The 25301-nt window shown below is 36.0% G+C and overlaps 1 protein-coding gene across 2 annotated transcripts in view; it reads right to left on the reverse strand.

The window, feature by feature from the left end:
* Positions 1 to 137: 137 nt before the first annotated feature.
* The window catches only part of pole (polymerase (DNA directed), epsilon), a 30557-nt gene continuing 5393 nt past the window's right edge, over positions 138 to 25301 (reverse strand). Inside the window, exons 6-50 of one of the 2 annotated variants that reach the window (XM_039771768.1) lie at positions 24995 to 25087; positions 24334 to 24488; positions 23968 to 24112; positions 23604 to 23684; positions 23073 to 23180; positions 22172 to 22282; positions 21776 to 21861; positions 21300 to 21419; positions 21057 to 21189; positions 20763 to 20876; positions 20355 to 20567; positions 19850 to 19957; positions 19414 to 19542; positions 18875 to 18977; positions 18426 to 18572; positions 16530 to 16675; positions 16142 to 16290; positions 15965 to 16057; positions 14897 to 15041; positions 14202 to 14359; positions 13009 to 13204; positions 12628 to 12842; positions 12387 to 12489; positions 12215 to 12295; positions 11657 to 11779; positions 10577 to 10807; positions 9095 to 9307; positions 8625 to 8768; positions 8197 to 8337; positions 7728 to 7881; positions 7479 to 7585; positions 7155 to 7331; positions 6852 to 7075; positions 6115 to 6335; positions 5716 to 5920; positions 4731 to 4904; positions 4516 to 4641; positions 4085 to 4217; positions 3057 to 3267; positions 2644 to 2775; positions 1974 to 2167; positions 1499 to 1699; positions 1029 to 1154; positions 537 to 626; positions 138 to 443 (exon numbers count right to left, since the gene is read on the reverse strand). In XM_039771768.1, the coding sequence (XP_039627702.1) occupies positions 321 to 443; positions 537 to 626; positions 1029 to 1154; positions 1499 to 1699; positions 1974 to 2167; positions 2644 to 2775; positions 3057 to 3267; positions 4085 to 4217; positions 4516 to 4641; positions 4731 to 4904; positions 5716 to 5920; positions 6115 to 6335; positions 6852 to 7075; positions 7155 to 7331; positions 7479 to 7585; positions 7728 to 7881; positions 8197 to 8337; positions 8625 to 8768; positions 9095 to 9307; positions 10577 to 10807; positions 11657 to 11779; positions 12215 to 12295; positions 12387 to 12489; positions 12628 to 12842; positions 13009 to 13204; positions 14202 to 14359; positions 14897 to 15041; positions 15965 to 16057; positions 16142 to 16290; positions 16530 to 16675; positions 18426 to 18572; positions 18875 to 18977; positions 19414 to 19542; positions 19850 to 19957; positions 20355 to 20567; positions 20763 to 20876; positions 21057 to 21189; positions 21300 to 21419; positions 21776 to 21861; positions 22172 to 22282; positions 23073 to 23180; positions 23604 to 23684; positions 23968 to 24112; positions 24334 to 24488; positions 24995 to 25087 (6582 nt within the window). In that variant the 3' untranslated portion in view covers positions 138 to 320. The remainder of the gene's footprint in view (positions 444 to 536; positions 627 to 1028; positions 1155 to 1498; positions 1700 to 1973; positions 2168 to 2643; positions 2776 to 3056; positions 3268 to 4084; positions 4218 to 4515; positions 4642 to 4730; positions 4905 to 5715; positions 5921 to 6114; positions 6336 to 6851; positions 7076 to 7154; positions 7332 to 7478; positions 7586 to 7727; positions 7882 to 8196; positions 8338 to 8624; positions 8769 to 9094; positions 9308 to 10576; positions 10808 to 11656; positions 11780 to 12214; positions 12296 to 12386; positions 12490 to 12627; positions 12843 to 13008; positions 13205 to 14201; positions 14360 to 14896; positions 15042 to 15964; positions 16058 to 16141; positions 16291 to 16529; positions 16676 to 18425; positions 18573 to 18874; positions 18978 to 19413; positions 19543 to 19849; positions 19958 to 20354; positions 20568 to 20762; positions 20877 to 21056; positions 21190 to 21299; positions 21420 to 21775; positions 21862 to 22171; positions 22283 to 23072; positions 23181 to 23603; positions 23685 to 23967; positions 24113 to 24333; positions 24489 to 24994; positions 25088 to 25301) is intronic. The other variant, XM_039771769.1, reaches the window with a different exon arrangement.

Raw genomic sequence — 25301 nt, forward strand, 5'->3', positions numbered from 1 at the left:
GCTCAATCCAAAAGAATCAACATTACAGAAAACATAAAAAAACATAATAATTTATAAACTCCCCCTATATAGAGAAACTAATGTTAACTTTAACATGAACGGTACAACGTGTTTTCACAATGAAAGGATTGTGAGACTGCAAGAGACCGTGGGGTAAATTCTGCAGATCGAGATTCATCTGAAAACGCTTGCCTTTAAATATACTCCTCCTTAGTCATTTTCATGCAAGCACGGTTCTGAGCTTACTGTCCATTTAGGTGGTAACTGAAGGAAAAAAAAAAGTCACTTTGCCAAGGATTGCTTTTTAATGACGACGTCAATCAAGCCTTTTCTTTGCTTAGCTGAGGGCTCATCTGCAATAGCCATGTGATGGTCTCCTTTAGAAAAGGCATGTTGTAGTGACTGGCTATGTTTTGAAAGACGCCAAGTTGCTCCGAAAAGCCCTACAGAAGAAATATACCATAACATTAAAAAAATTCAGTTGCAGAGATTCAAAGTGCTTCATTGGTGAAATGTACAAATTCTGTAGAATTCACCTTTGTAGAGAATGCAAGAGTGAAATCTCCAGCACAGCTGCAGTAGATTGGCATATTAGCTTCTTTCACCCCTTTACACTTCATGCAAACCTAAAAAAAAAAAAAAAGCAAAGGCAGCTGCAGATAAACCACACGTAACCACCAAGACCCACATTCGTCAATCAGACGCAGACAGAACTGTTGATTATATTTTAACTGTGTCTACATAAAGGAGGGGTCGAAGTCGGCCAGATATGACATTTGTTTTTAAATTACGAATAAAAATGTTCTCCTTATGCCCATGGCCATCAAGAGTATAAGTGTTTCACATCTTTAACAAGGAAAATTGATGGCTTAGCTAGCACAGAAAACAATCAGTTTAGCTTTTATCCCAGGTGTTGCAGACATTCTATGTTGTCTTTCATTAATGTAATACTACTATAGGCAAAACAGGCCGGCTTTTTTGTGAATTTTTCTGGATTTGTTTCTTTGGCCTAGCGCTTAAGTACTCACCAGGTCCTGGAGAGTGTAAGTCATTAATTTCTTCTGTAATGCCTCCACAAGTGCCATCTCAATGTTATCGGTCTCGTATGGGTTGTGGCAGTTGGAGCAGAACCACTGCTGTGTAACAGAACCTTCCTGTAAATGAAAATTCAGATAATTTCATACTGCATTGAAGAGAATAGATTAAGCAAACAACAGTGAGAGCTTCACATAGCACAGAACAGGGTTCATGAGATGAGCTCGCCAAGATGGGATATAGTTCTGGCCAAATGTTTTATTCTCTTTATTATTTTTCATTAACAGATTACAACAATTTTAAAATAAGAATAAACACTTGAAATTATCTTTTCACTACCCAGTAATATTTCATAGGCCACCAACACAAAATGCAAAAAATAAAACCACCATTTTCTGTGTGTACTTCGGAAAAAGCTAAAATGCCCAATGTTAAACAATAAGAGATATCTGCTAGAACCCACCTGAACCACTGAGGGATCTTTGCAGAGGTCAAGGTCTCGACAAAAATTACAATGACGACAGATGACTTCTGCCAGGATATAGGATTGGCAGGGGTCTTTAAACTGGGCTTCTTCAGAGAACTCACCCACATCTATAAGTCTCAGGAGGTCTCTTTTGAGCTTGTTCACCTGATTAGTGATGTTAGCATCAAGTGACAGGACCTGCCAAGAGTAAATGTCGCAAGGCAAGCTTTTTAGAACAGGGGATTAACTTAAAAAGCACTAGATATAGTTTTTATTTCAAATCAAAACAGGCATTTTATTTTAACATTAGAATATAAAATGCAACAATCGGAATATAACTTGGCAGTCCAAGTAAGGCAGTAATTTTTCGAATAACAACACAGACAGACAAAATGGACACTTACTTGTCCATGTCTTTACTCTTACTAGTGGGACAATTCACATTTTTTCACTAAAAATATCCTGCCCTTACCTTGCATACATATTTAATGAATTCCAGTGCAGGGTTGCTGAGTGGTAGATGGGACCCTGGGAGCACAGGGAAAAGCTCTGAAGGTTCAGTTGCATGTCTGGTGCCCGTTACTTTTTTCTGGATCTTCTGGGTGATGGTGAAGAAATTCTGGGTGAGCTCACTGCACACATACTCCTGGGAGAAGGTTATCATCCCTTTTGGGAAGAACACATAGCATTCTTGAGATGCTTCTCTTGCAGACAATTGTTTTTGAAGTAAAGACCCCAATGGAAAACAATGAAATATAATGGACCAGTCTCTTTTCATATCTATTGTCTAATACAGCAAACACATTCAAACTCACAGCATACAGCCTCATTCTCTCCATCTACTTTTTGAAAATTCTCAAACAGTTACATCTGAAAAGGATATAAAGTAAACTGCATTATAGTAACATTGTCTGTATTTGTAACATGCCTTTCCATAAAGGATGTACAAGAGAAACATGTGAGTGTTTAAACAATGGCAATGTTGAGAATAAAAAAAAAAAAAGACAATAACAATATTAATAAAGCCAAAATATTATAAAATTGTTAATTGAAATGTAACTTGCCATCACTCCACAAGTATAATGCATGTAAAAAAATGCAGTGACTAAATTTCATTTTTCTACAGAAGCATGGTACCTTACCAGGTAAAGCATTGGCATCTCCCAATGGCTCTTGAGAAATCTGACTCCCACCTCTCCTCTTAATAGGAGTGGCTCCAGGAGCATTTCGTCTCAGCTCCTCTTTCATGCTGTGATAGATGGCCGCAATATATGCTGATAAAGAGAGTCACAGCATAATATAAAACTACCTACAGTAATGAATGATAGACATGTTTCCCTCCCCAGCCATGTAATATTTATTCCACAAATTCAGCTTAGCATTTTAGAAGTAGACAAATTCATTGAATGTAGTTTCATTCTGAATACATCATATCTTGCAAATGCATATTGTCATTTTTCTTGTACTTCATGATAAAAGCTTAAATGGGTTAACACAAGTTATTTACAAATGGAAAACAAGTATTCAAGTACCACTGGACCATGTGATGACTTACCAGAAATGATCATCAGAAAATAATTCTGACAGGATGCCACCTGTGGCAGGTACTGCATGATGTTCCAGTTGCTCTCTATCAAGTCTTCCACATTGTCATCTTCTACATCGTTATCTTCATCACCTTCTTCAGGTCTGTCGGTGGTCTCATCCTCATCCTCACTATCTTCATCACCATCTTGTTGCTGTCTTGCTGATCTGCCTTCTTGTTCCTGGTCAGCAAAGAAACTCAGTAACATGTACTAACTTTATATATCCACCTGTGCATCATTATGATGGTAAGTTTGATGAGGTTCTCTCTAAATAGGAGTTTAAATGAGAAAGCAGGAACATATAAAAGTAATGGTGCATTGCAGCACAGTTCATTAAGAAACAATGTGTTATACTACTTTACAAATGTGCCTCAGCTGAACACTGCTTATAGGCTAATGGAAATTTGTGTGATTTTGCTTTGGTTAAGTGTTGGGCCTAATGAGAATTATCTAAATAGATGACTGGTATCCTTTACACAGAGACCGAGTTGTATCACGAACACTAGCTAGTTTATATCTTTTGATAATACACAACAAGATAATGAGCAAAACTTATAATATCTGCAGTGCATCATTCACTTTTAGCAACTACACTACTGCCAGGGATATACAGATGGGGTTTGGCAACTATTGCCTTCAAGGAATTCTGTCCTGTCTCTATATATAGGATCTCGTAATATATCAATCCAAAACCTGGGACACTGACTTTATGAAACAAACTCAATAGTATATTTCGCTTTTTTTTCCCCCCTCTGTATTTCACGATTCTAATTTACTTTCAGTTTTATTTCGATCAACTGCAAACAAGAATTATAGTGTATGGCCATAGCAAACTTGCTTGTGCTTAAATGAGGCCTCTTTGTTTGTTCTTTTTCAACTATCATATTTTTCACACTGTATACAAATATATGCTATCACACCATGTGTCTTGGAGAAACAAAGGCTGGCCATATGGCAGTCCCCATCACTCACATTCCAAGTGCCCTCTGTACCATACCTCTCCATACAGCACACTGGATGGCAGCTTCCCTTTAATTCCTCCATAGTTGGCTAAATCCATCCATAGCAAGAACTCCCAGCAACGAGAGAAGGAGAGGGAGAGAGAATGGAAAATCTCTCGTGAATGAATACTGCCCATGAAAACAAAAATCAAGTGTCACATAAGAAGATTATAAAAAATACGCTGGATTAACAAAATGCTACTAAGAATTAAATAAGTGACATTATTTAACACTAATCATCAGCTGAAATTTTAAATCCAAAACATGTATTTTTAATAAGGAATCACAATTCCTAAAGTAAAATGTCATTAGAAGAATGCCAATTTTAATTTTACTCGAATACAACCTAGTTATGTCAAAAAATCCAAAATAGAAATGGCACCATAATCCATTAAGCATATCTTTTTAGGCACAGTCTAGGCCTCACCTTTTTGTTATGTATTCAACATATGCAATGGCATCCTCTATCCTGCGTTTCTTGGTGCATAGAATGATTCTGTTAAAGTTGACATAGACAACATTGGAGCCCAACCGCTTAAATTCTGCAACCAACCTGAAACCATAAGAGAATGTGAGATATTTCTCACTATGGTAGCCAATAATCTTTGATCAAATTCCCCATAAGCCGAGGTAACCACTTACTGAAGGAAGACTTTCTTCATCATGTTATGCAGAGTGCGATGCAGTGCAGGGTCATACATTAATGAGGTGGGTGACCTCAGCCAGCGATAGAAGTGCATCACTTGATTGTCAGCAAAGACATTATGATATTGGGTAATTTCCTTCACCCAGCCAACCACCATGCTTTTCAGAATCCTGGCAATAAAACCCCAGATTTGGTGACATGCATTAAAATAAAAAATGATTACTTGCTGTTTTAAAGGTATGGCAGAAAGGTATATCACTATAAAGTTGAGTGAATATATAGCAATAAAAAGAAACAGTGCAACTCATTCTAATGAACAACCGAGACCCACCTATAACGTGAATATATTAACAAAAAACATCTAGTTATGTTTAAAATATAAGATACAAACCTATATATATCATATACATACACAATGTACACACATACAAAGTTATCACAAAGCAAGTAAAACTAAATTGAGTGTTTTATCAAGCTTATAAAAAAAAATAAATAAAAAAAATTGTATACTCCGTGAAACAAAGCTATAGTATCTAATGATGTTTCAGTATTTTCACATATAAAAGAGCACAGGAGACACACACACACACAAATCTGGCTGAATCAATGCAACAGTGGGATAGTATCAGCAGAAATAGCTGCAAAATTTTACATAACCATAGTGAAGGAAAACTTTTTAATATTTACAAAGGTAAAGTACAACCCATTGTTTACTGGGTAAGGCGTAAGCTCTGGAATGGTCACAGCTCTTGGAGCTGGGAGGGACTTAACTCACTACATCTTCTACTAATATCTTGGCATGGAAGGAAGCAGTCTGTATAGCTGACAGATCACCTCCACAACTACTCTATTGGTTAAGTTATGGGATGCTGTAAAGGCAAATGAGTTAGTAACTCTTAGCTAATAATTACCAACAATCAGAAATGTGAAGAAAATGCAATGGTCATAGTTAAAGAGGTAAAACATATGCGTAACCCACACCTAAAAGCATTAGAACATAGGGCAGTCTCATCATAACTGGCAAGAGAGTTGGTTCCTTGATTTCCTGCCATCATATCTTCTAGGGAGGCTGTCTGGATCACATCAAAGCTCACTCCAAGGCTGGCACATCCCTCCATATCATTGACATGTTGAGACTGCAGGATGGTATTGACTGCTAGGCTCTGCAAGTCCAGCTCTACACAAACTGATATGGATGGAGGGACAGAGAGAGAAAAAGAAAATTGAGCTTGGTTTTAGGGAAGTACACTCACCTTGGAACAAAATTATAACGATAAAATATCAAACAGGCCATACACTACTTTGCAGCAATTGAAAAGATACCAAAAAGGGAACTTGAGGACAGGTATGAAGTTCTTTACATAATGTTATAACTCCTACCTGTAGAATAACATCCAGGCGAATTGATTTCCACAGAGCTCTTTTCATCACTTTCCATCACTAGACGACTATCATCAGCCTCCTTACCACCAAGGTCCGGACGAGCAGTGGGTGACAGCCACAGTAAATGATTGTGACGGTTGAGATGACGTGCTAGGAACAAGTCTGAACCAAAAATGGACATGTCTTCTGGAAGATTACCCACTGGCAGATGATAGTATCTGTTAGAGGGGAAAAATGTAGATACAGCACTGAAACATACTTGGAAGTTTTTCTAATAGGTGATCTAAAACAATTACATAAAATGTTACAAAAAGATAAAATAGTGAAATAGTTATAAATCATTTCCCCATTCAGAACCACAACCATCTTTCAGATGCCCAAAGGTAATGCAATTCTGAAATACCAGGATTCATTGCAAAAGCCCCAGTAGCATTTCCTCTGCTGAATAATTTGTTGGCGCAAAGTACTCTATATTAACATGTCAGAGAGAGGATGTGCAATTTAATTAGGAAAAACCTTATTTTGAACTATTTACTACACGTAAAGAAGGCCATAAGGAGACAATACAATATATTAATACAGAGGTCAAGCTTGCATTTAAACTACTAACAATTGTTTTAAAATCTATGGGCCTCAGAGCCTTAGCTAAAGAGTGCAAATAGAACACATTTATCTTCAAACAAAACGTCTCTGGTTTTGGAACCATCCCCCAGCATAAATCATTGCATAGCTACCTAGCCATTTCAAAGGCTTGTGATAAGCAGCTGTCTAGATTGAGGTAGTGTCTAAGCATTCTTCGTGCCCCATGGCGTTGCCAGTCCAAAACACTGTAACTGATCTCATCAACCACATGTACTGGTACAACAGGAAATTCTTCTAAAACTGGCATTCCACTTGATAGGCGCTTTAAGTCCCAGTTAGATTGGATGGCAATCAAAGTGGGACCACGACGTTCATCCTGTGATGCAAGGAAATTGGTGATAAGCAAACAATGAATGTATCAGAGAATACTGCAGGCAGTTGCAGATTACAAATACCTTATAGTTTAGAAGAGCTCTCTGAAGTGCACGATAGACAGTTTTGGGGTCATTCTCAGCTCGCACTTCAAAATTGTGTTTGTCCGGTGGCATCAATTCTTCACCAACTTTGTCAACAAGTGCCAACCTTTCAGCTGAGTAAAGAGCCGTCAGATTAGGCATTTGATTGCTTCGAACCTATTGAAGTGAAGAAAATCATTAGTAATTGAGAAAACCCCAGTTCTTTGCTAATATTTTTTGACATTTGTAATTTTCTTTGTTTATAACCAACACTTGTCAAATACATAACCCTTATAACTGAAAAAGACTCTTGGTCACACTCACTGTGTCCAGAACAAAGACACTGGCCTTTCTCTGGGATGGAATGAAGAGGCCAAACAGTGCCTTGTTGCCATGTCCATGATGGTACAAATAGATGTGTCTGATGCTGCCTGTAGACATTTAAAAGCTAATGCAGTTAGCTACAGTTACTGTAGTTGCAATGAAAATGGCACTTAATAGTTGTAAATAATGAATAAATTTAGGCATAATGTCTCTATAAACTGTATATAATATGTATTAGGCATTACTCACCAGGTTCCAGGTAGCTAAACTGAGCCAATGATCTCATCTCCAGGTGTTCTAGGTCAAAGGTGTCAGCCTCTCTGCCAGCAATCTGTTGAGCCAGCTGTTTATTTACCATGCAGACACATCCAAGCTGAACTAGAGCCCTAAAGAGCAAGGGGACCTAGGGGAGAAAGAAAATATGGACTGTATTGTGACAATCAAACCAAAGCTGGCTTTATACTTCCCTGCTAAACCATACTAATTCATTATTAAAAGACACAGTCTGACCTATCTAAGGTAATAAATGCAATGTGTTTTTAACCAGCACTTTTTTTATATATCCTTCCCACTTACGGAATCCTCACCTTTCTCACTAAATAAGCTGGTATTGAAAAGTGCAAGTTGATTTCTCCAGGATTCATCAATAAAAAGCTAAGTCACATTTAGAACATTATGTACACAATGATCATCCAATGACAAGGTAGCCTGGACTAACCTGTGTCTCATAGACACCTTCAATATCTGGTGCAGAGAGGTCTGCGTTGATCTCATTGATATGTTCCTGATACATGTCTTCAGGTACTGAATACTGATATAGATGGTACACCACATTTGAACGTGGCAGAATCCGGTTAACCTACACGGGAGGCAAATATAGGAATTTAGGCTACCTTATAAAAGGAGAATAGAAGCACTTCTTCAGGACTACTACTCCAGTTGGGCATTGTGAATTATGAAGAAAAACAGTAACAAAATAAAAAATAAAAAAAAAAAAAGCATACTGTACTTTTTTTTTTTTTTTAAAACAGAAAGCACCCGAGTACATTCCTTAAAACTAATTTTATGTTCTAAAAGTAAAACATGCAGTGTAATGAAACAAACTACACTTCATAATTCAGAATGTGTTCTCAGGCCATCAGTCACCTTTCTGTAAAGTGCTCCATCATCCTGTTTAGGCACACGCTGATTCACATAGAAAACTCGCGGGATGTTGAGTTTCATACAGTGGAGGTCGGTGCCAATCACTGCCCACAGTTTGAACAGGCCTGGTTGACTTGTCTCTGCAATCTGAAGAAGGGGAATATGTCCAAGATGGAGAATGTCAAGGATGGTTTGGTAGGTAAAGATATTTATTCTAAATACCTTCACGTTTTACTTTTCCCACTGAATTAAATTAGAACATTAGAATTTTTTTTTCACAAGAACAGGCTATTCTGTCTAAAAAAGCTCACATATGCTATCAATTTAATTTCTCTAAATAATAAGTGAATGTCTTTTATCCTACACAGCATCCAAACTACTAATTTGGCCATGTTTAAAAACCTGCAGCATAACTAGATAATACACATCATAATTGTCAGTCTAGTTTAATAACATCTGCCGAGTCTACATACCTGAACTATTTGCCAGGGCATGTCTAGAATGCTACGAGCAGTTCTCCTCAAAAAGCTACCCAATCCAGTGCTTGGACCACCTCGGATAGCTCCACCACCTGCTGGAAGTGGCTCTCCATCTGCAAGACGGCGCTTCTTATTGCGCTCCCGCCGCTGACGGGCTTGAAGCTCCCACTTCTTCTTGTGAAACCGGAGCCAGACAAGTCGCTCCTCCTGCCAGAAATAAAAACCATAAACACAGTAACCGAACCAGAAACGTTAAAGAAAGTTTTATTGTGGCACTGTCCTTTAAGTTTACATAAACTATAAATCTATGGCCAACTCCACCCAAAATGTATAGTTTTTATACATTATTTACCATATGTAGTTTGTAGACCTTGATAAAAAAAGTTTAATCTCATGTCTTCATGTAGAACATAAAAAAAAAAGTTTAATAAAATATAAGTCTATGGTGACTAATGCCAGACAAGAGCAAAAAAACGTCCTTGGAGGAAAAAAAACAAACTCATGTTACAAATGTCAGATGTTGTCCAGATGTCTGCTCACAAAATACCAAACACATGTATTTTTACTAAAATACTGTTAAATAAATCACTTCTGGAAAACATGCTTATGAAATAAAATTGAACACATGCCCAAGTCTCATTCATTAATCATGAAACCAGCCCAGTAAATACCAAATGCATTTGCGTTTCATTTGATAGACAGTGCCGAAGTTCATTGAGAGATGTGCATAACCATTCATTAAAAGGTTAAAGAAAGCAAGTGAAAACATTATCAGGAAGAGAATATGCATCAGGTGATTGAACAAGCAGAAGGTTAATTCATCCATGAGCTTTCACGGTCTGAAACTAAATAATCCTGAGGTGCCCAGCAGTGAATATGGATATAAATTATAATGATGGAAGGCTGGTCTACAATTTGTATTCTAAATCCAGCTTTTGAACCTACAAAGTCAACAATGGTAGGGACATACTGGAAAGCAAGCATCCTTTTATTGATAGGCTTCAGCCTAAAATGACAAATGGCAAGCATAATAACTGTAGACTGTGAATGTGTTTACAAACATGTTAGTGGACTAAAGATGACAGCAACTGCAAACATTCCTCTGCAGACGGTGGTTCTACATTCAATACGATCTCACAAAAATGAAAATTTGTGTCATTTTTTTTCATAGGAGAAAGGTCAATAGGACAAATGTCAACTTATAGGAGAAAAATGTATTGAAAAAGCGATAAATTCTTTACACATCAAATATTTTGAAGTTTATCTTTTGATCCCACATTAATAAGCTTTATTTGTTCTATTTTTAATACTTTGCATATATTTTTCATCATAGTAATATTAAAACAAATAAAAAGGAAGTCACTAAAACTACAATTAACAAGTGGATGCTTTATAACATCACAACAGTTTTAATATTCATCTTCTGCAGGGCAAGTGTTTCTTTATTAAAAATGAGGCAGTTCTGCTAACGCTTACTCGTGTGTTTCCAGTTGGAGGTGGAGGTCCCAAAATCTCCCTCCATGACTGGGTGAGTGCCAGCTCCTGAGTCTCCGTCTGACTTTCATCTGCAAACTCCACTCGCTTACGCTTAGTGGTAATGGGGATGGCTGGTTTCAAAATGCCCCTTTTTTTCACTAGATCTTCCATGTCTGGAACATCCCCATTCTCTGAACATTGGCTGCTTTCCACCACTTGATGCGACGCCACCTGTGACAGAAATGAATATCCAAAAGAAAGCAGAAATGTTTGTATGTATTTAAAAAAAAAAAAAAATCAAAATTAAAACATGGCAGTACCCATTTTCATGCAGCATGTGTTGTTTAATTTACTGGTTTCCAGAATTCTTTTCTTCATGATCAAATAAGTCATAAATTATAAAAAACTAAAGCAAGTAGCTACAATAGGAAAAACTTAATATGAGAAAACAGATACTCCTCAACCTTACTGGATAATTCTACATTTTAAGAGTGCAAATTATTTTGGAAAGAAAAAAAAAAACCCTCAAACGATCAACCTTCTGGGGAAAAGCTCTAGTTAAGAAAACTAATGTGCTACAGAAAGCAGGCTTTATCGATGCAGTCTGACTGGATTTCAAAAGATTGCAAATCCACCAGCTTGCCATGAAACTCTAAACAAATCTAGTTACCTGCCTCTGCTTCTAGCATGTAAAAACTCAAGTGTTGCTGTACTAATAACACTGTGCAATCAGCAGTGTAAATATGAATAAATAAAATGATCAGGTTCAGTATGTCAAAAGTGTAAATAAGCAAACAGACAAGTCTGCCATAAAAACAGAACATTTCATAAAACAGATGATCATATGGCAGACACATAGTTACCATACTCTGGAACACAATCCATCCACCTTTCATTTCACCACTACTGGTGTCTTTTGCATTCATTTGATTTATTTGCACCTAAGAATTTCACAGCTTTAGATATTATAACATCCCCATGCTAAAACAAACAGTTCATAATGTATAATCTTTAATGGTAACAATGTTAACACACTATAGTACACATATCCTATATGAAAGCATAACAGATGTAGCACACCTGTCTTCTTCCATCACTGATAAACAGTTCACTGATTTTCTTCTGTTTATAGATATCATTCTTTTCCAAGAGCTTTTTATGAAGCCAGTCAGGATGTCTGACTCTTGGAACAGGGTTTTTCACCTAAGGAAAAATTTAAAATGTCAATACTTATCAGGCAAAAATACACTTCTGTTGCACACTCAAAAGAATATTCTTAATGACTTTATATATTCAAGCAAAACCAGATGGAAAGGTGGGATTGCTGCCTTGGGTGTTGCTCAGAGATTGCCTTAAGCTATTCCTTCCAACTGTAATGCTTGTGTTATCACAGCAAATGGCACATGATTCCAGTTTCCTCAAGCCATATACAGTACAGTTAATGGACCATAAATAAAATTCAAAATTGAATAGAAGGCCCAGCTGAGTCGAAGCGATCATGTTAAAAGTCAGGTCAATTTTATGAAAACTGACTTTACATAAGTGGGACAAAAATAAGGAGCACTTCAAATGTCCCATTTACTTCCTTTAGTGGCTCCTGAAGAGTAAAAATAAACATCGCGTTTGCCTTTCAAATACCTGTTGTAGGGCTGCAGGAATAGTTATAATTTTCTGGATGGCACTGCTCAGTCTCTCTATATAGTAATTCCAATCCAAGATCTGTAAAGAGATGACATGTAACAAAGAGTTATTATCTAAGACATTCTAATTCATTTACAAAGACAGAGTGAGAGTGGGGAAGACAGCTTACCATGCGTATGTCAAAATCTTGCAAAGCAGGAGTCTTCAGCCACTTGCGCAAAAAGTGCTTACGGACGCTGGTTTCAGCCTGGAAAATGGCAAGTGGAATTGCTCTAGAAATAAGCAGACTTGTGAAGTCAGGAAAAATACCAAAGAACAATTTAATTTAGGTGCAAGTTTTAGCTGGGCACAAAAATAGTTATTGTAGAATAGGTTACAACTATAACATTTAGAAATAGTGCACAGTCTACCTTTCTGTGACAGGGGACCCCTCTGGCTTGCGGGAGATAACATAGCGACAACTTAGCCCTGCATCCTTCACCATTTGATCACCCAAGAATTCCGCCAGCCGCTTGGCTGTGCTTATTGATGTGGATTTCTGGTCACCATAGTCTTCTAGGCGACGTGACATGGATCGGTTTTCGGAGATTAACTCAAACAATTCAGAGTCTGGCATGTTGGCAGCCTAATAGGAAATATAAAGCAGTCAAAGACCCAAGTGAGAGATGAAAAGCTGAAAGGTTCATCATTTACCTTTTTACAACTATCATTGCTTTTATTTCACTTAATGAAGACTCTGTTCAACAAAATAGTACTTTATAAAGACATTACATAATATGTTCTTATCTCACCTTACTATACAGCACATCCAGCCAGTAATCTGCTACCTTAGCCACAGAGGCATAGACTTCCTCAAGTGTGGTACCCTTGAGAAAGGCTTCAAAAACAGAAGACTGAAAGATCTTTATGAGCTGCAGCTCCCCCCTGCGTTTTACTTCAAATCCTTTCAGCTCAGCCAGTGAACCATCCTCATTAAACACTGCATACCTATAGGAGTTCAAAATGGATGGTTTATCATTGTTATACTGTAAATATGAAAAATAACAAAATAAATGAAAATACACTTTCAGAATACGAGTGACCCCCGATTTCCATTTATTTTATTGTTAGTGTATTTTAAAATATAGAACATAATAGATCATTTCTAAAGTTAAACATTAAAAAGTACAGAATTCTAACTATGGAGTTAGAGATCCCTATTCAGTAACAGCATCAGAATTTAGTGATTTTTAACATGCTATAATTAATGTAATCTGTTCACATTAATAACAGCAAAACACAAATTCGTATGTAATGCTGAACATAAAACATCATAAAATATGTGCTGTGAAGCAGTGGCAAAATCAATCCATGACCAGAGAAAACAATTGCCGCAAGACAGAAATCTGGTAACTTATGGTTGACATACAATTCAGCTTCAGCTGGAATTCTTCATTTTATGGAGGACAAACCGTACTTAGTGTACTGAGCATACTGAATATGCCGATGTACTAAAGTGAAGCATATGTAAGTTGGTCCCTTTTTGCCTTTAATTCTGCATGTTTAAAAACTTTTTTTCTGAATTTCTGTGGTTTCCTTCTTAAATTTTCACTAAAATTTTAAAAACAGAGAGATTTCTATGTTAGGCGTCAGTAGTTCATTGACTTTGGGAACCTAGAAAAGACGCAGTTCCACATTCCTTTAAATGGACTTCATACTATATGGGACACAAATTAACTGGAGAGTTTAAAAAAAGATTAAAAAAATACTTAACTAATGAATGAAGAAATGAGTGTGGTGATGTTCAGAGTGATACCAACAGTACTATATAGCAATGCATGTACACTACATTGCAGTATAAAAAACAGAAAGAAAAAAGGAGCCACTTACTATGGTGGAATATATCAACCTGCCACACTTACAGCCAAGCCACAAAAACAAAACAGAACACTGTAACTGACAATTCACTGCACCAAAACTACCAGGTAGCCTACACACATCGCACCTCTTCTTCAGTTTTTTCCCCTCTTCTTTGGAGGCAGGTAGGATCATGGCCAGGTACGGCCCATCAACCTCAAAGAAAATGCTATTTTCTGAGCGTGTCTCATAGGTTAATGTGGCTGGGTCTACAAGTTCCTGATATTGATGATTAGTAAATCCCTCCTACAAAAGACCAAAATAAATAGAGAAATCTATTTTTCAAACATCTTTCTTTTTCATGACACCAAAATGCTATATTAAAATACTAACTGCATATATAAATTCCAACTTTTTGATTCAGTTTTCTGCAATTGTATGGCTTAGGTTGTGTTCTAATAGCAACAGTGTTTCAGAAGGATTAACAACAAATTTTAATTAATATCCATGTTAAAGAAACACTCCATAATGATTTTTATGAATTTTATAATACAGTACTCCTTTTTTAATTATCAAACCCAAAACGATTAAAGCTATAGATAAGGGATCTGAAAATGTAAATATGCTGTTTCAAACTCTTTAATCCCACTGATACATAATTTGTCCAGTTCCTTAAATGATTCAGCAGGACTTGGAGACCACTGAATAACTTCATTTTACAATATGAGAATTTATTTTTTGAATCTTTTTAACGTTTTTTTTTTGTGCCGTCTAGTGAATAGCCTAACAAAATAAATGGGTGCCTCATAACATTCTGTTTGTAAAAAATGAAAGTCAGTCCACCTTGACTAGGATGTTGAGCATAGCTCCTGGATATGAGATTGTCACTTTTGGCTTCTTCTCATTAGTTGATTTAACCACAAAGTTTTCTGGAAAGGTGTTTGGAAGGACACACCAGATACCATCTGTATCAAGCTCCAAGGGTCTCCTGTAAGTTAGAGATTATCTTATTATAACTATTTACTGGATGAGAACTTTGCAGCAAAATATTATGATGCAATGAACCAAGGGGATGAATAAACAGAAAAGTCCTTGCATCTATGTTAAAGTGTGTGACACAAATCTCTGCTTCCGGTTAGAACTATTTTGACTGGTCATAAAAAGGTGCAGATAATGAAATGTTAGCTATATGCAATGATGGTTTATTTAGCTTCCAGGATTTACAATGGGGTCCTCTTGAAAATTATGCCCATAAATCATACGCTTCTATAAACAATTTTATAACTCATTGAAGAGTCACAGTAGAATAAAACATAAAAAGGAGAGAAATTACTTTGGTTTTTTAAACTCCTTTCTTACATTGCATGATCATGAAACTAACAAAAAACGCCATCTATGCTCGCCATCCTAAGACCAACAGTGGCCGTGAACATACTGCATATATGACAAAAAAACTAGATGGCATCAGATGCATTTAAAATTCTAACATTTATCAGGAGTGGGAAACAAAGGCCACTGGGAAGGGACAGACTGGCATTGATTGAGAAGAGCTGTATTTAGGGCAGGCAACTATTTTAATATTTGGTGAATCACTCAGAAGTATTTGCATTCAAGTTCAGAGCTGTAAAAAGAAGGAGACTTCAACAAATGCCAGAATGGGAAGAAAAGACCTGTACATGTTCTGAATGCTTAGCTTGTCTATAAAGACGTTGCCAGGGCAAACTCTATAACATCAAAAGCTGATGTGTTAGCCAATTTAAGTTACAGGACACTTTGATTTATCAAATGTACTACTTACATTTTCAATACATTCTAACATCCACAGAGGTACACAGAGCCATTTACAAAAGGGGGTACTATTTTATACCCATTGAGCATTAGTAGATCCTGGCAATATATCATATTACTCACCCAATCTGCTCAATCAATTCCCTAGCTTGGGTAATGATGTTAGCCCCAGTGAAACACACAATGCCAGCCATTTCCATGGAATACCAACGTGCCCTGTAATTGAGGGATATAACAGTTGTATCATTTAAAATCTGAATGATCCCTTTGGTTAGTGGAAGAAAGGCATTAACTCCATACCCTTTACGCATAACATAGCCGTAGAATGAGTTGAGGATGCACTTGTGAGCAAGCTGCAGTGACTCATAGAGTATTTCCATGTTTTTACAACGCTTCACCTCGGCAGCATCTCCACTTTCTTGTGCTGCAGACAGCTTCTTTTTCCATACCTGTTAAAAGTAAAAATGAATCATTTCAACATTCCAGGTAGGTCACAAATCTATAAGGAAAAGTGTGAAAGTACTCTTATGCCAGTCTTGTTAATTTTTGCTGATTCTTAGATTATTAAATGTTAAATTCTCATCTTTTATGTGGCTTCTTTGCATTTGCACTATCATCTGATAGTTCATTACCGTGAATATAAAAAAAAAAACCAAAAAAAACAATCCATTGGTACACTTGACTTTACCTTGTGCAGGCCTTTGAACTCATAACGTCGGTCTCTGAAGGCCCGCACAGTGTCCACATAGAAGGAGTTCTCCCGTTGGCAGATGGTGGTTACTCGCTCCTCCACACGTGTGCTGCGAACCTTCTTATAGGCCTTTCGGCAATAATCTAGAAGGTTTCAGGAACAAAATGTACATACCATATAGGTTTGATGAGAAGGTAATGATGCACTAAATGTTTTTTTTTTCTAGGCAGTAAACAAGTGGTTATACTTAGTAAAGCAAAATTAGTAGAGTTGAATGCATAGTTCATGCATATGCCTTATTGGTAAAAATAAACACCACCAGAACCACAAAGTTCCCAGCAAAGTTAAAATAAATTAGACATCATGAATAGCTAGCTGCCTGTACATTTGATCCATGTCGTTTTGTAACTGTACCTTTTTTCACATTTGTGTCAAACTTTAGCTTCAAATGTTGCATTTTTGTGTGCTATCAAACAGCAAATACAGGTTTCCCAGTAGAAAATTTCACACAAACATTTTACAAAATATGGGTTCTGAGTGGGATAATTTAAGGAAATTATACTACATATTGTAAAGTAACATTGCTTTTTCAATGGGAAAAAATAAATAAAGAATATCATACATTTTAATACTACTTCCTGCCAAAGAAGAAAATTAGACATTTGTTGTATAGCTCAGTATTTAAGTAGGAGAAAAGACTACTCAGGTAGCATATTATGTTTACAGTAAACTGTTATTTCCCTTTAAGTATGCCTTACAAAAACTGCTTAAAAATTATGGATCGGCCCAAGTAAGCTAACATAACAATTTTTTATTATACGACACAAAGGTTTTATAAAAAGGTACATTATAAAATTTTAGAAAACTGAAATAAAATGCTGTAAATTTCCCTACAACTCTGTTTATGAGGATAACAAGGCAGACATATCTGTCACCTGTGAGGGGAAAAAAGTTTTATTTTGGTTTGCCATAAAAGTTAGTTGTCCTTCTTTTAAAATGTAAAGTTTCATTTTCAAGGGTTCTGGCATACTGTATAATATACATGACTGAAGGCATCAGAAAGTACAAGATTTTGGGAGCCTGAAGACACAATAACAAAAATACAAAAGGTTACCTATTGAGAGAATAAGAGGGCAAGTGAACAGAGTGCCGATTCAGGCCAATTACGCACATCGTTCATGAGTATTATTTATTGGACATCCTATAAAAACGTGTCTCTCATTATCATGCTGCTATTATGGATGCCATCTTTGTTAATTTTTTTGGGCATCACCTTCTAGGAATAAAACTTTTTGAGATATCCTTCTAGGGGTTTTCTGACCCAAGGAATTCAAATTTTGCATTTTACTATCAGAGGCTTTTCTGAAAACTTTATTACTGTTTCAGCCACTATTAAATGTTTTAGCTGTGAAGAAGCCATTTTGGAATGTTTTGCTGAAACAATGTATATCCCATGGTGGACCAGGGGTGTGCAATGCATGGCATCATCAATTTGACCATATACAGGTCACCAAGTGCATTCCTGAATTATCCGAGACTGAATTAAATTAGTGTTACTTGCGACTCCTGCTATTACTTGTTAACGTCACAATTCTGCAGAGTTACTGGTGGACATTTGTTAGTTGGGAACATTTCTGTTTTTTTACATTGCTAAATAAACTTGTAAGAGTGGTTACTTCAGAAAGAGTTGGAAAATAAGGAAAGAGACCAAGAACTTTGATAAATGTATTACATTCAATAGAGCATTTCCTTGTAATGAAATGAATTTGAAATGAATTTCAGTTTGTCTGTAATATTTCTGTTCAAACAGCAGCTTGCTGAAAGCAAAAGCTCACAGATTAAAAACACATACACAATGGGTAGAGGGGTTCGGGTCCTTCCACCTTTAATTACCTGCCAAGCGCTTCTTCTCATGTTTGGCCTGCTCCTCACGACTCAGTTCATGAAATGCTTGGGGTGGACCATTGGGGAAGAGAGACGGGAACTTTTCAGACTCCAGCTGTTGCTGGATACGATGATATTCACTCCGACTGGCTGGCACTATTCCAGGTGATATATAAAATAAATAGGACTATAAATGCACACAACTGCAGACTGATACCTCCGACAATGATGACTTAACGAAGAATATACTAATGTCTATTGAAACCAGATATTAGACAGAGCGCAAAAAAAAAAAAAAATTACTATTAGTAAATATAAAATAAATAAATAAACTAGCTAGTTTTAAAGCCATTATTACTTTGCAGGTAGGCCTTGCCACATATCATTCATAATAGGATGGGAAATAAAAGCAGAAAGAAGGCTCATTCCTTTAAAAGTGGGGGATAACAAAGACTTACTGAACTCTCCTCTCCACTGCCATGTCATTTTCCTCTGACAGTTAGCTCCTGGCTTATTGAAGTCACATGCAGCACAAGTCGCTTCATCCACCATAGCAGATGGCTAGAAAGATAGTTAATATTTTTTTTAAATTAGGGCAAAACAAACTCATAAGCTTTCATTCACTGCTTAGAAAATGTGCTAATATTATACTGTACTTTGTACTACAAACCATTTTATTACTACACAGTAATTACAATCAAAACCACTGGCATCAAATGGAGCTCTCAAATAAGCAATGGTTAAAACAAAAAAAGGAACATGCCGTCTTCAATGGCACTTTCTGCAGTCCTCTATATACCAAACAATTTTAAATAATATCATTGACAAATACCACCTATCTGCAACAATACTTAAGTTAATGTTCATTTAAAATTTAACTAGACATGAATGGCTGAATCCCAAAGATATAATTGTAAACATATACATTACAAGCACTGTACTGCATACCATCAGGCATACAGCATCATTTAGACCAGAAATTATATTTATTCCTCACCTGTAGTCGATTAGTGAGGATGATATTGGGATACATAGCTCCCACATCAAGATGGTAGATTAATGGGCATTCAATCCTGTTGGGCACCTCTTTCAGAGACACAAGTTTTTTCTTGATCTCACTGCACACCTGAAAAAACAAAACCCATTCATGAAAATAAAGTCCTTTTTAGAAGTTGAAAGTTCAGTTATCTAATAAGTCTACCATATTAGATCTCTTAGCAATTAACAAATAATCACTTGCAGTTTAGTGTAAATACAAAATATGAAAAACACACACAGAGAAAACAATATTTACCAAAATTTAACTAAAATAAGTTCCAGATGTACAAGTGGGAATTAAATGTTCCTAGTCTTTGCTGATTAGTTTTTCTTGGTATTTCATGGATAGAAGGCACAGAATGACATTGACAACATTAATATAAGAGAAAACATACTTCACTAAAGTTAGTGACTTGATCCAGAGGGATTCCCTCCTCTTCCTCAATGGCATGTCGCATGGTTAGTTCCACTCGTTGCAAGAGAAAGTCAAAGGCAGCAGGATTCTGACAGGTGAAAACATCATCCATGAGACCTATTGCCTAAAACTAGGCTGAACACTGTAGGGTTGCAGTTATAAACCAATATGTTTGCTTGCAGTGTGATTCAAAATGAAGCAGTCAACCTAAAATGAACCTGAAGTGGTGAATTTCTAAAAGACAACAACTATGTGTGTATTAAAGGAGAAATTAATATTTCATCCAAATTGTAAATTCATTGAAAAATCTATATTTAATAGATTCTAACAGAATTCAAAACATTTATCAAAATTTTAAGGCTCTGCTCCAATCCTGCTTATCATCGTAAAATAAATTAACGCAACAGACACTCTGAATTAGCAATAGTATCCTCTTTCATTTAAAGGAAAGATTCAATGTCAAGAAAGCTTTTGTAAACTCTTACCATTTTGAAACGACAAGGAATGTCGCTGCGGAAAACACCCGACTCTAGAGCTTCAACGTGGCCCCCCACATATGTTTCGGAGTCAAGGACATGTCCATCATCAGTTAGCTTGTTAAAGACCTGCTCTTGCTTGTTTGGAAACACAATGTTAGCATGGAAGGCTTGCACCATAAGCAAGGCTTCACATAATGTTCCTGAACCTTTCCGCAAGACCTAAAGGAATGGAATGGAATCTCATTCAGAAGACCTTTAAAACAAAAAACACTTTTGGGGAACAGTATCAAACACAGCAGAGACTAGGAAAGCAGTACATTAGAAAAAGAAAAACAGAAAAAAAATAAAGTCTTGTTCCAAGTGTAACCTCAAAAAGCAGTTATTACTACAAGCTAGAGATACAAGCACACTAACCTCATCAGGTTCCATGGGAATAATGGTGCATAGGGCAAAGATAAAAGGATGCACATACTTCATGTACAAGTAGTACGTTGCAACAGCATCTGACACAGAATATGTGGCAAGTGTCTGAGAATGGAAACACACATTTAAAACAATGCATTTTATTAAAAAAAAAATAATAATACTTGATTGTACTAGCACTGTGAATTTCAGAAATTCCAAAAAGTCTTCACAATCATAGAAGTGAAACCCATGCCTTAATGAATCCTTATTTAATCTATCAAATCTTGATTCCTTGACAATTACCTGGGGCTCCTCTGTAGCCATGCGGCACATTTCTTCAGGATCAAGTTCCACAGGGTCATAGCCCAGCTTAGCTTTTGCTGCTGCTTTCAGGTTGTGACTTCCAACTGGAAGGTAACTGTCACGCTTTACCCACCTATGACAGAAGATGGGAACAAATAGCATATTTATTACTAAGGCTGTGAATTTGTGGTACACAGTTTATGAAGCACAACAAAGTCTAAATAGAAAATTATAATTTAGTACCTGAGGCAGTCCATATGGATCGCCTGGCTAGATTTGTATTCTCCTTGGCTGTCTTTCTGAAAGCCAATCTCACTGTACATGCTTAAACCATGGTGAGCAGCACGGGTCTCTAAAAAGGGCCTAAAAGTGGAATAAGAAGTGCCACTCAATGTGTACTGAACGATATCCAGTCACAATGGGGAAAAAAATAAATAAAAAACCCACAACACCGAAGCTACATAAAAAGTATGCATATATGCACATACCTATTCAAAAAAGTGACAGCTTAATTAATTGAACACATCATTTTGTTTGATACTTTTTTGCACAAAACTTATATGTTCTTAACCAAAAACTCATTTAAAGTAAGGCACATGACTATCTCAAGTAATTCGAAATGTAAATGTTTCAATTAAAAATTGGTGTTGAAATAGCCAATGTCATAATTATAAATGCAATGCCAAAACATGGTAATAAAAGAAAAAAAAAATGCTCACCAGTCAAAGAAGTCTCCATTGTACGTGACAAATACATTGGGCTTTGTCTCAATTACATGATCGAACCATCTCTGGATCAAACTGGCCTGAAAAAGGAGAGCGGGAACAACAAAAAGGATTATTTATCCAATTCTTTCAAATTATATGAACACACACACACACACACACACACACACACACACACACACACACAGAGTGTACAGGTCAATCTGGTATGTCTAAAGCTAGTTAATAAAAACCAAATGGTGTCAATTACCAACATATTTTCATCTGAGAGTAAGCATTGATTTGCTATCTGGCATTCCTTTTTCTGAATTAGCATAAGTCTTTAGGTCAATAATGAACTATCAAATAAGTAGATGTGCACTTCACCATCCAAAAAATATGTAAAAGTACCTCATCTGGTTCATTGAATACTGTAAAAGGACCCTCATATTCAGGCTTGGGTGTGAACTCAAAATCTTCTATGTCCTCAGATACAATCTCCCTATTTGTAATAAGGTATCCCTGTAACATAAGAAAACATTATAATCTGCAATTATAGTATGCTCAAAAAAGTGTGCTTGTCGTCAGATGTTCCAATTTAACTACTATTTATCATCATCTCTGTGGATTAGGTCTAAATCTTATTCTTATAAAATAAATTAATAATCAAAATTCTACTATAATAAATACATTTTATAATAGATCCAAATAATTTAGGATATCATCGCAAGTTTTTAATAAAGGTAAATCTAACCTCAAATGATTTAACAATTGATTTGTCACCCACTAGATTACACTCACCACCTGAATAATAAAAACCCCAGGGCTGAATTAAAAACCAAATTAGAGTCACAACTTGTCTCACAGATGCCTGAATTTGAGAATTCCAGGAATCTGAAGTTACTGTAGGTAAGATGCCATCATGATGCTTATTTTCGACATCCTCAAAAGCATGAGTAAAAAGAAAACAACAGAATTCAATAACTTAATTAGTGAAACACATCAGATGACCTAAGTGATAACAGGCAAAAGAGTGGAAGGAACATTCAGTTATATCACTGTAGTATCAAAACTTTACTAACAAAAAAAAGGTAAACTAGGCTGAATTGCCTCCTCTTATTTTTAACATTTACAGTATGTTCTTATTATAGGAGGAACAATCTAACCCACTTGCAAACAATAGGCTATTATTTTGTAATTGCACCTAAAATTAAAACCTAACTGAATATTTATTGTAACGGACAGATCATCTATGATAGAAATCATTACAAACATTGTTCCAAAATACTAATTAATTAGATACATTGCTAACCTGTGCATCAATCATGTAGGAGATCATCATTATCTGATCAGTTTCTGCATCTGGGAACTTCAGGGGCAGTTTTGTGGTCTCAATATCAAATGCCAGTACCACAGGATCCTAAATAAAAAGTGAAGGTAGAAATCATAACATTTGTCAGTATGCCTTTTATCTCCTAGTACGCAAATGAGCTGTGTGAGGAAGCAAAATTTTTGTAAACATGCAATGAAAAATACATGAGCAAATATACATATTTTAAACAGAAGGCTTTCCAAATAAAATATAGTACCTTAGTGGTAGTAGACACACAGTAGGCACACAGCAAAAATATTAAAGGGAAATTACAATTCAGTAAAATTTCCAAGCACAAGAACTTCTAATTCTTCTGAAACACTGTACATATTTTTAGCAACTTATTTTATTTTGAAATGTTCTTGGTGAAACTAAAACAGAAGCAATAATCAATTTATTTTTATTTTTTTTATATATATTTCATAGATACGTTTAAAATTTACAGAACAGAAATTTTACAATTGTACTTACTGGTCGTTCAACAAGGTCATCTCTCCGTACAATTTCTGAGGGATAGGCACTGCCGCGGTAGCGTACGTTGTACCAATGGGCCTAAATAGAGGTTGAAATGGAGTTACACAAGAACCTAAAGTGACAGTCATGACTGAAGCAGTTGTTTTGTTGTTACCAAAGTAGTCCAACCCAAAAAAAAAATAAAAAATAAAAATAATATTGTAGGCCAGTCTCATGACTTTTTTCTACATGGAAATAGCATCATTTCAGCTCAGTCCAAGCATGCATTAACTATAGAAAAAAAAAAATACTGACAAAGCTGCATGTTGGTGCTAAATAAATGAGATGCCCTTACATTGATTTTTTTTCTGCAAACACTTACAACATGAATTTTGAGATCAATTGAAACCCGAACGTGGTATGGCACATCATACTCCCTCATATCCACTATGTTATCCAGCTGGTCTGTGATTTTTTTAGATGTTCCCTCATCATCAGCTGCTGTCAAACTGTCACCTGCCAGGGCACTGTAACACAATTAGAAAAATAACAGAAAATTATGAGACTACAGTTACATAGTTGCAATAAAAACAATGGCTCAATTAGCATCTAAACATTCATTATACTGAAGTCTGTTTGATCCTTGAAGCTTTATACACATTATTCAGTTTCTCTTTCATATCCAGAAATACTAAAGGCCAATAAAGTTATTGACATTTTCAATTACCCTACAAAAAAAAGGAAGTACCTGGACAGCATAGCTGTATACGCATCATTGGATTTCTCTTGCTCACGGTTTTTGCGCACAGCAGGCGAGATCTCGCGTCTCACTTTGATAAGGTCATCAACTGTATTGAAGGACAACTTTATATAGTTTCGCTTCAGGCCCACTAAGTGATTGGGCTACAAAGAAAAAAGAATTTAATGAAAGTCTCAGCCAATTAAGGCAGAGAGGGTGATTGTCAGCTTTTAACTGTCCACTAAAAAGTTCAACATATTGGAATAAACTGAATGAATAAAACTTATCAAAATGTTAATTTATTACATTACACTAAACACAGGAAAGTATATATAGATATATCAAGGAAGCTGGTGGAAATGGAATTCAAGTGAAACGTAAAATAGTGCCAGGGTAGGCAGCATTTGGGAAACAGTTAAATGGACAATTTGCACAATAGTAATTTCCTTCTAGAAACAATTCTTTAGAGATTCTGGCGTATAAAAAGAAAATACCAGAAATCTTGCATCTGGTTACTTGTGAAAAATGAAAAATGATTAGTGACTTAAAACTCCTTATGTCAGTAGTCACATACAACAGGATTAAACTGAGGTAATGAAATTATTTAAATTAACTTTGATAACAGATAAATCATATAAATACGTTTGAACTATATCCAGTTCACATTTACCAGATCAAGATCTTCTTTTGGTAACATTTCCAGCTTTGCAATTTTTCCCTGGTACTTCTTTGAAAGGAAAGAGATCACCTCTCGCTCACAGCCCTATTCAACAAAAAAGGTTAATCAAAGCTATAAAATATCCATGCAGATTAGAAGTGAGACAGAAAATAAAATTCACAGTAGGCAGATAGTCATACGAGAAACCTTTTGCATTATTTTATCATTATTACAACCACTAGAAAAAACAGACCGTGTTACCCTAGTGCATTTGAAAATGTAATATTTCTGATAGCGATGGAAAAAGATCAAATATGTA

This window comes from Polypterus senegalus, chromosome 12 (assembly GCF_016835505.1).
Source record: "Polypterus senegalus isolate Bchr_013 chromosome 12, ASM1683550v1, whole genome shotgun sequence".
NCBI lineage: Eukaryota > Metazoa > Chordata > Cladistia > Polypteriformes > Polypteridae > Polypterus > Polypterus senegalus.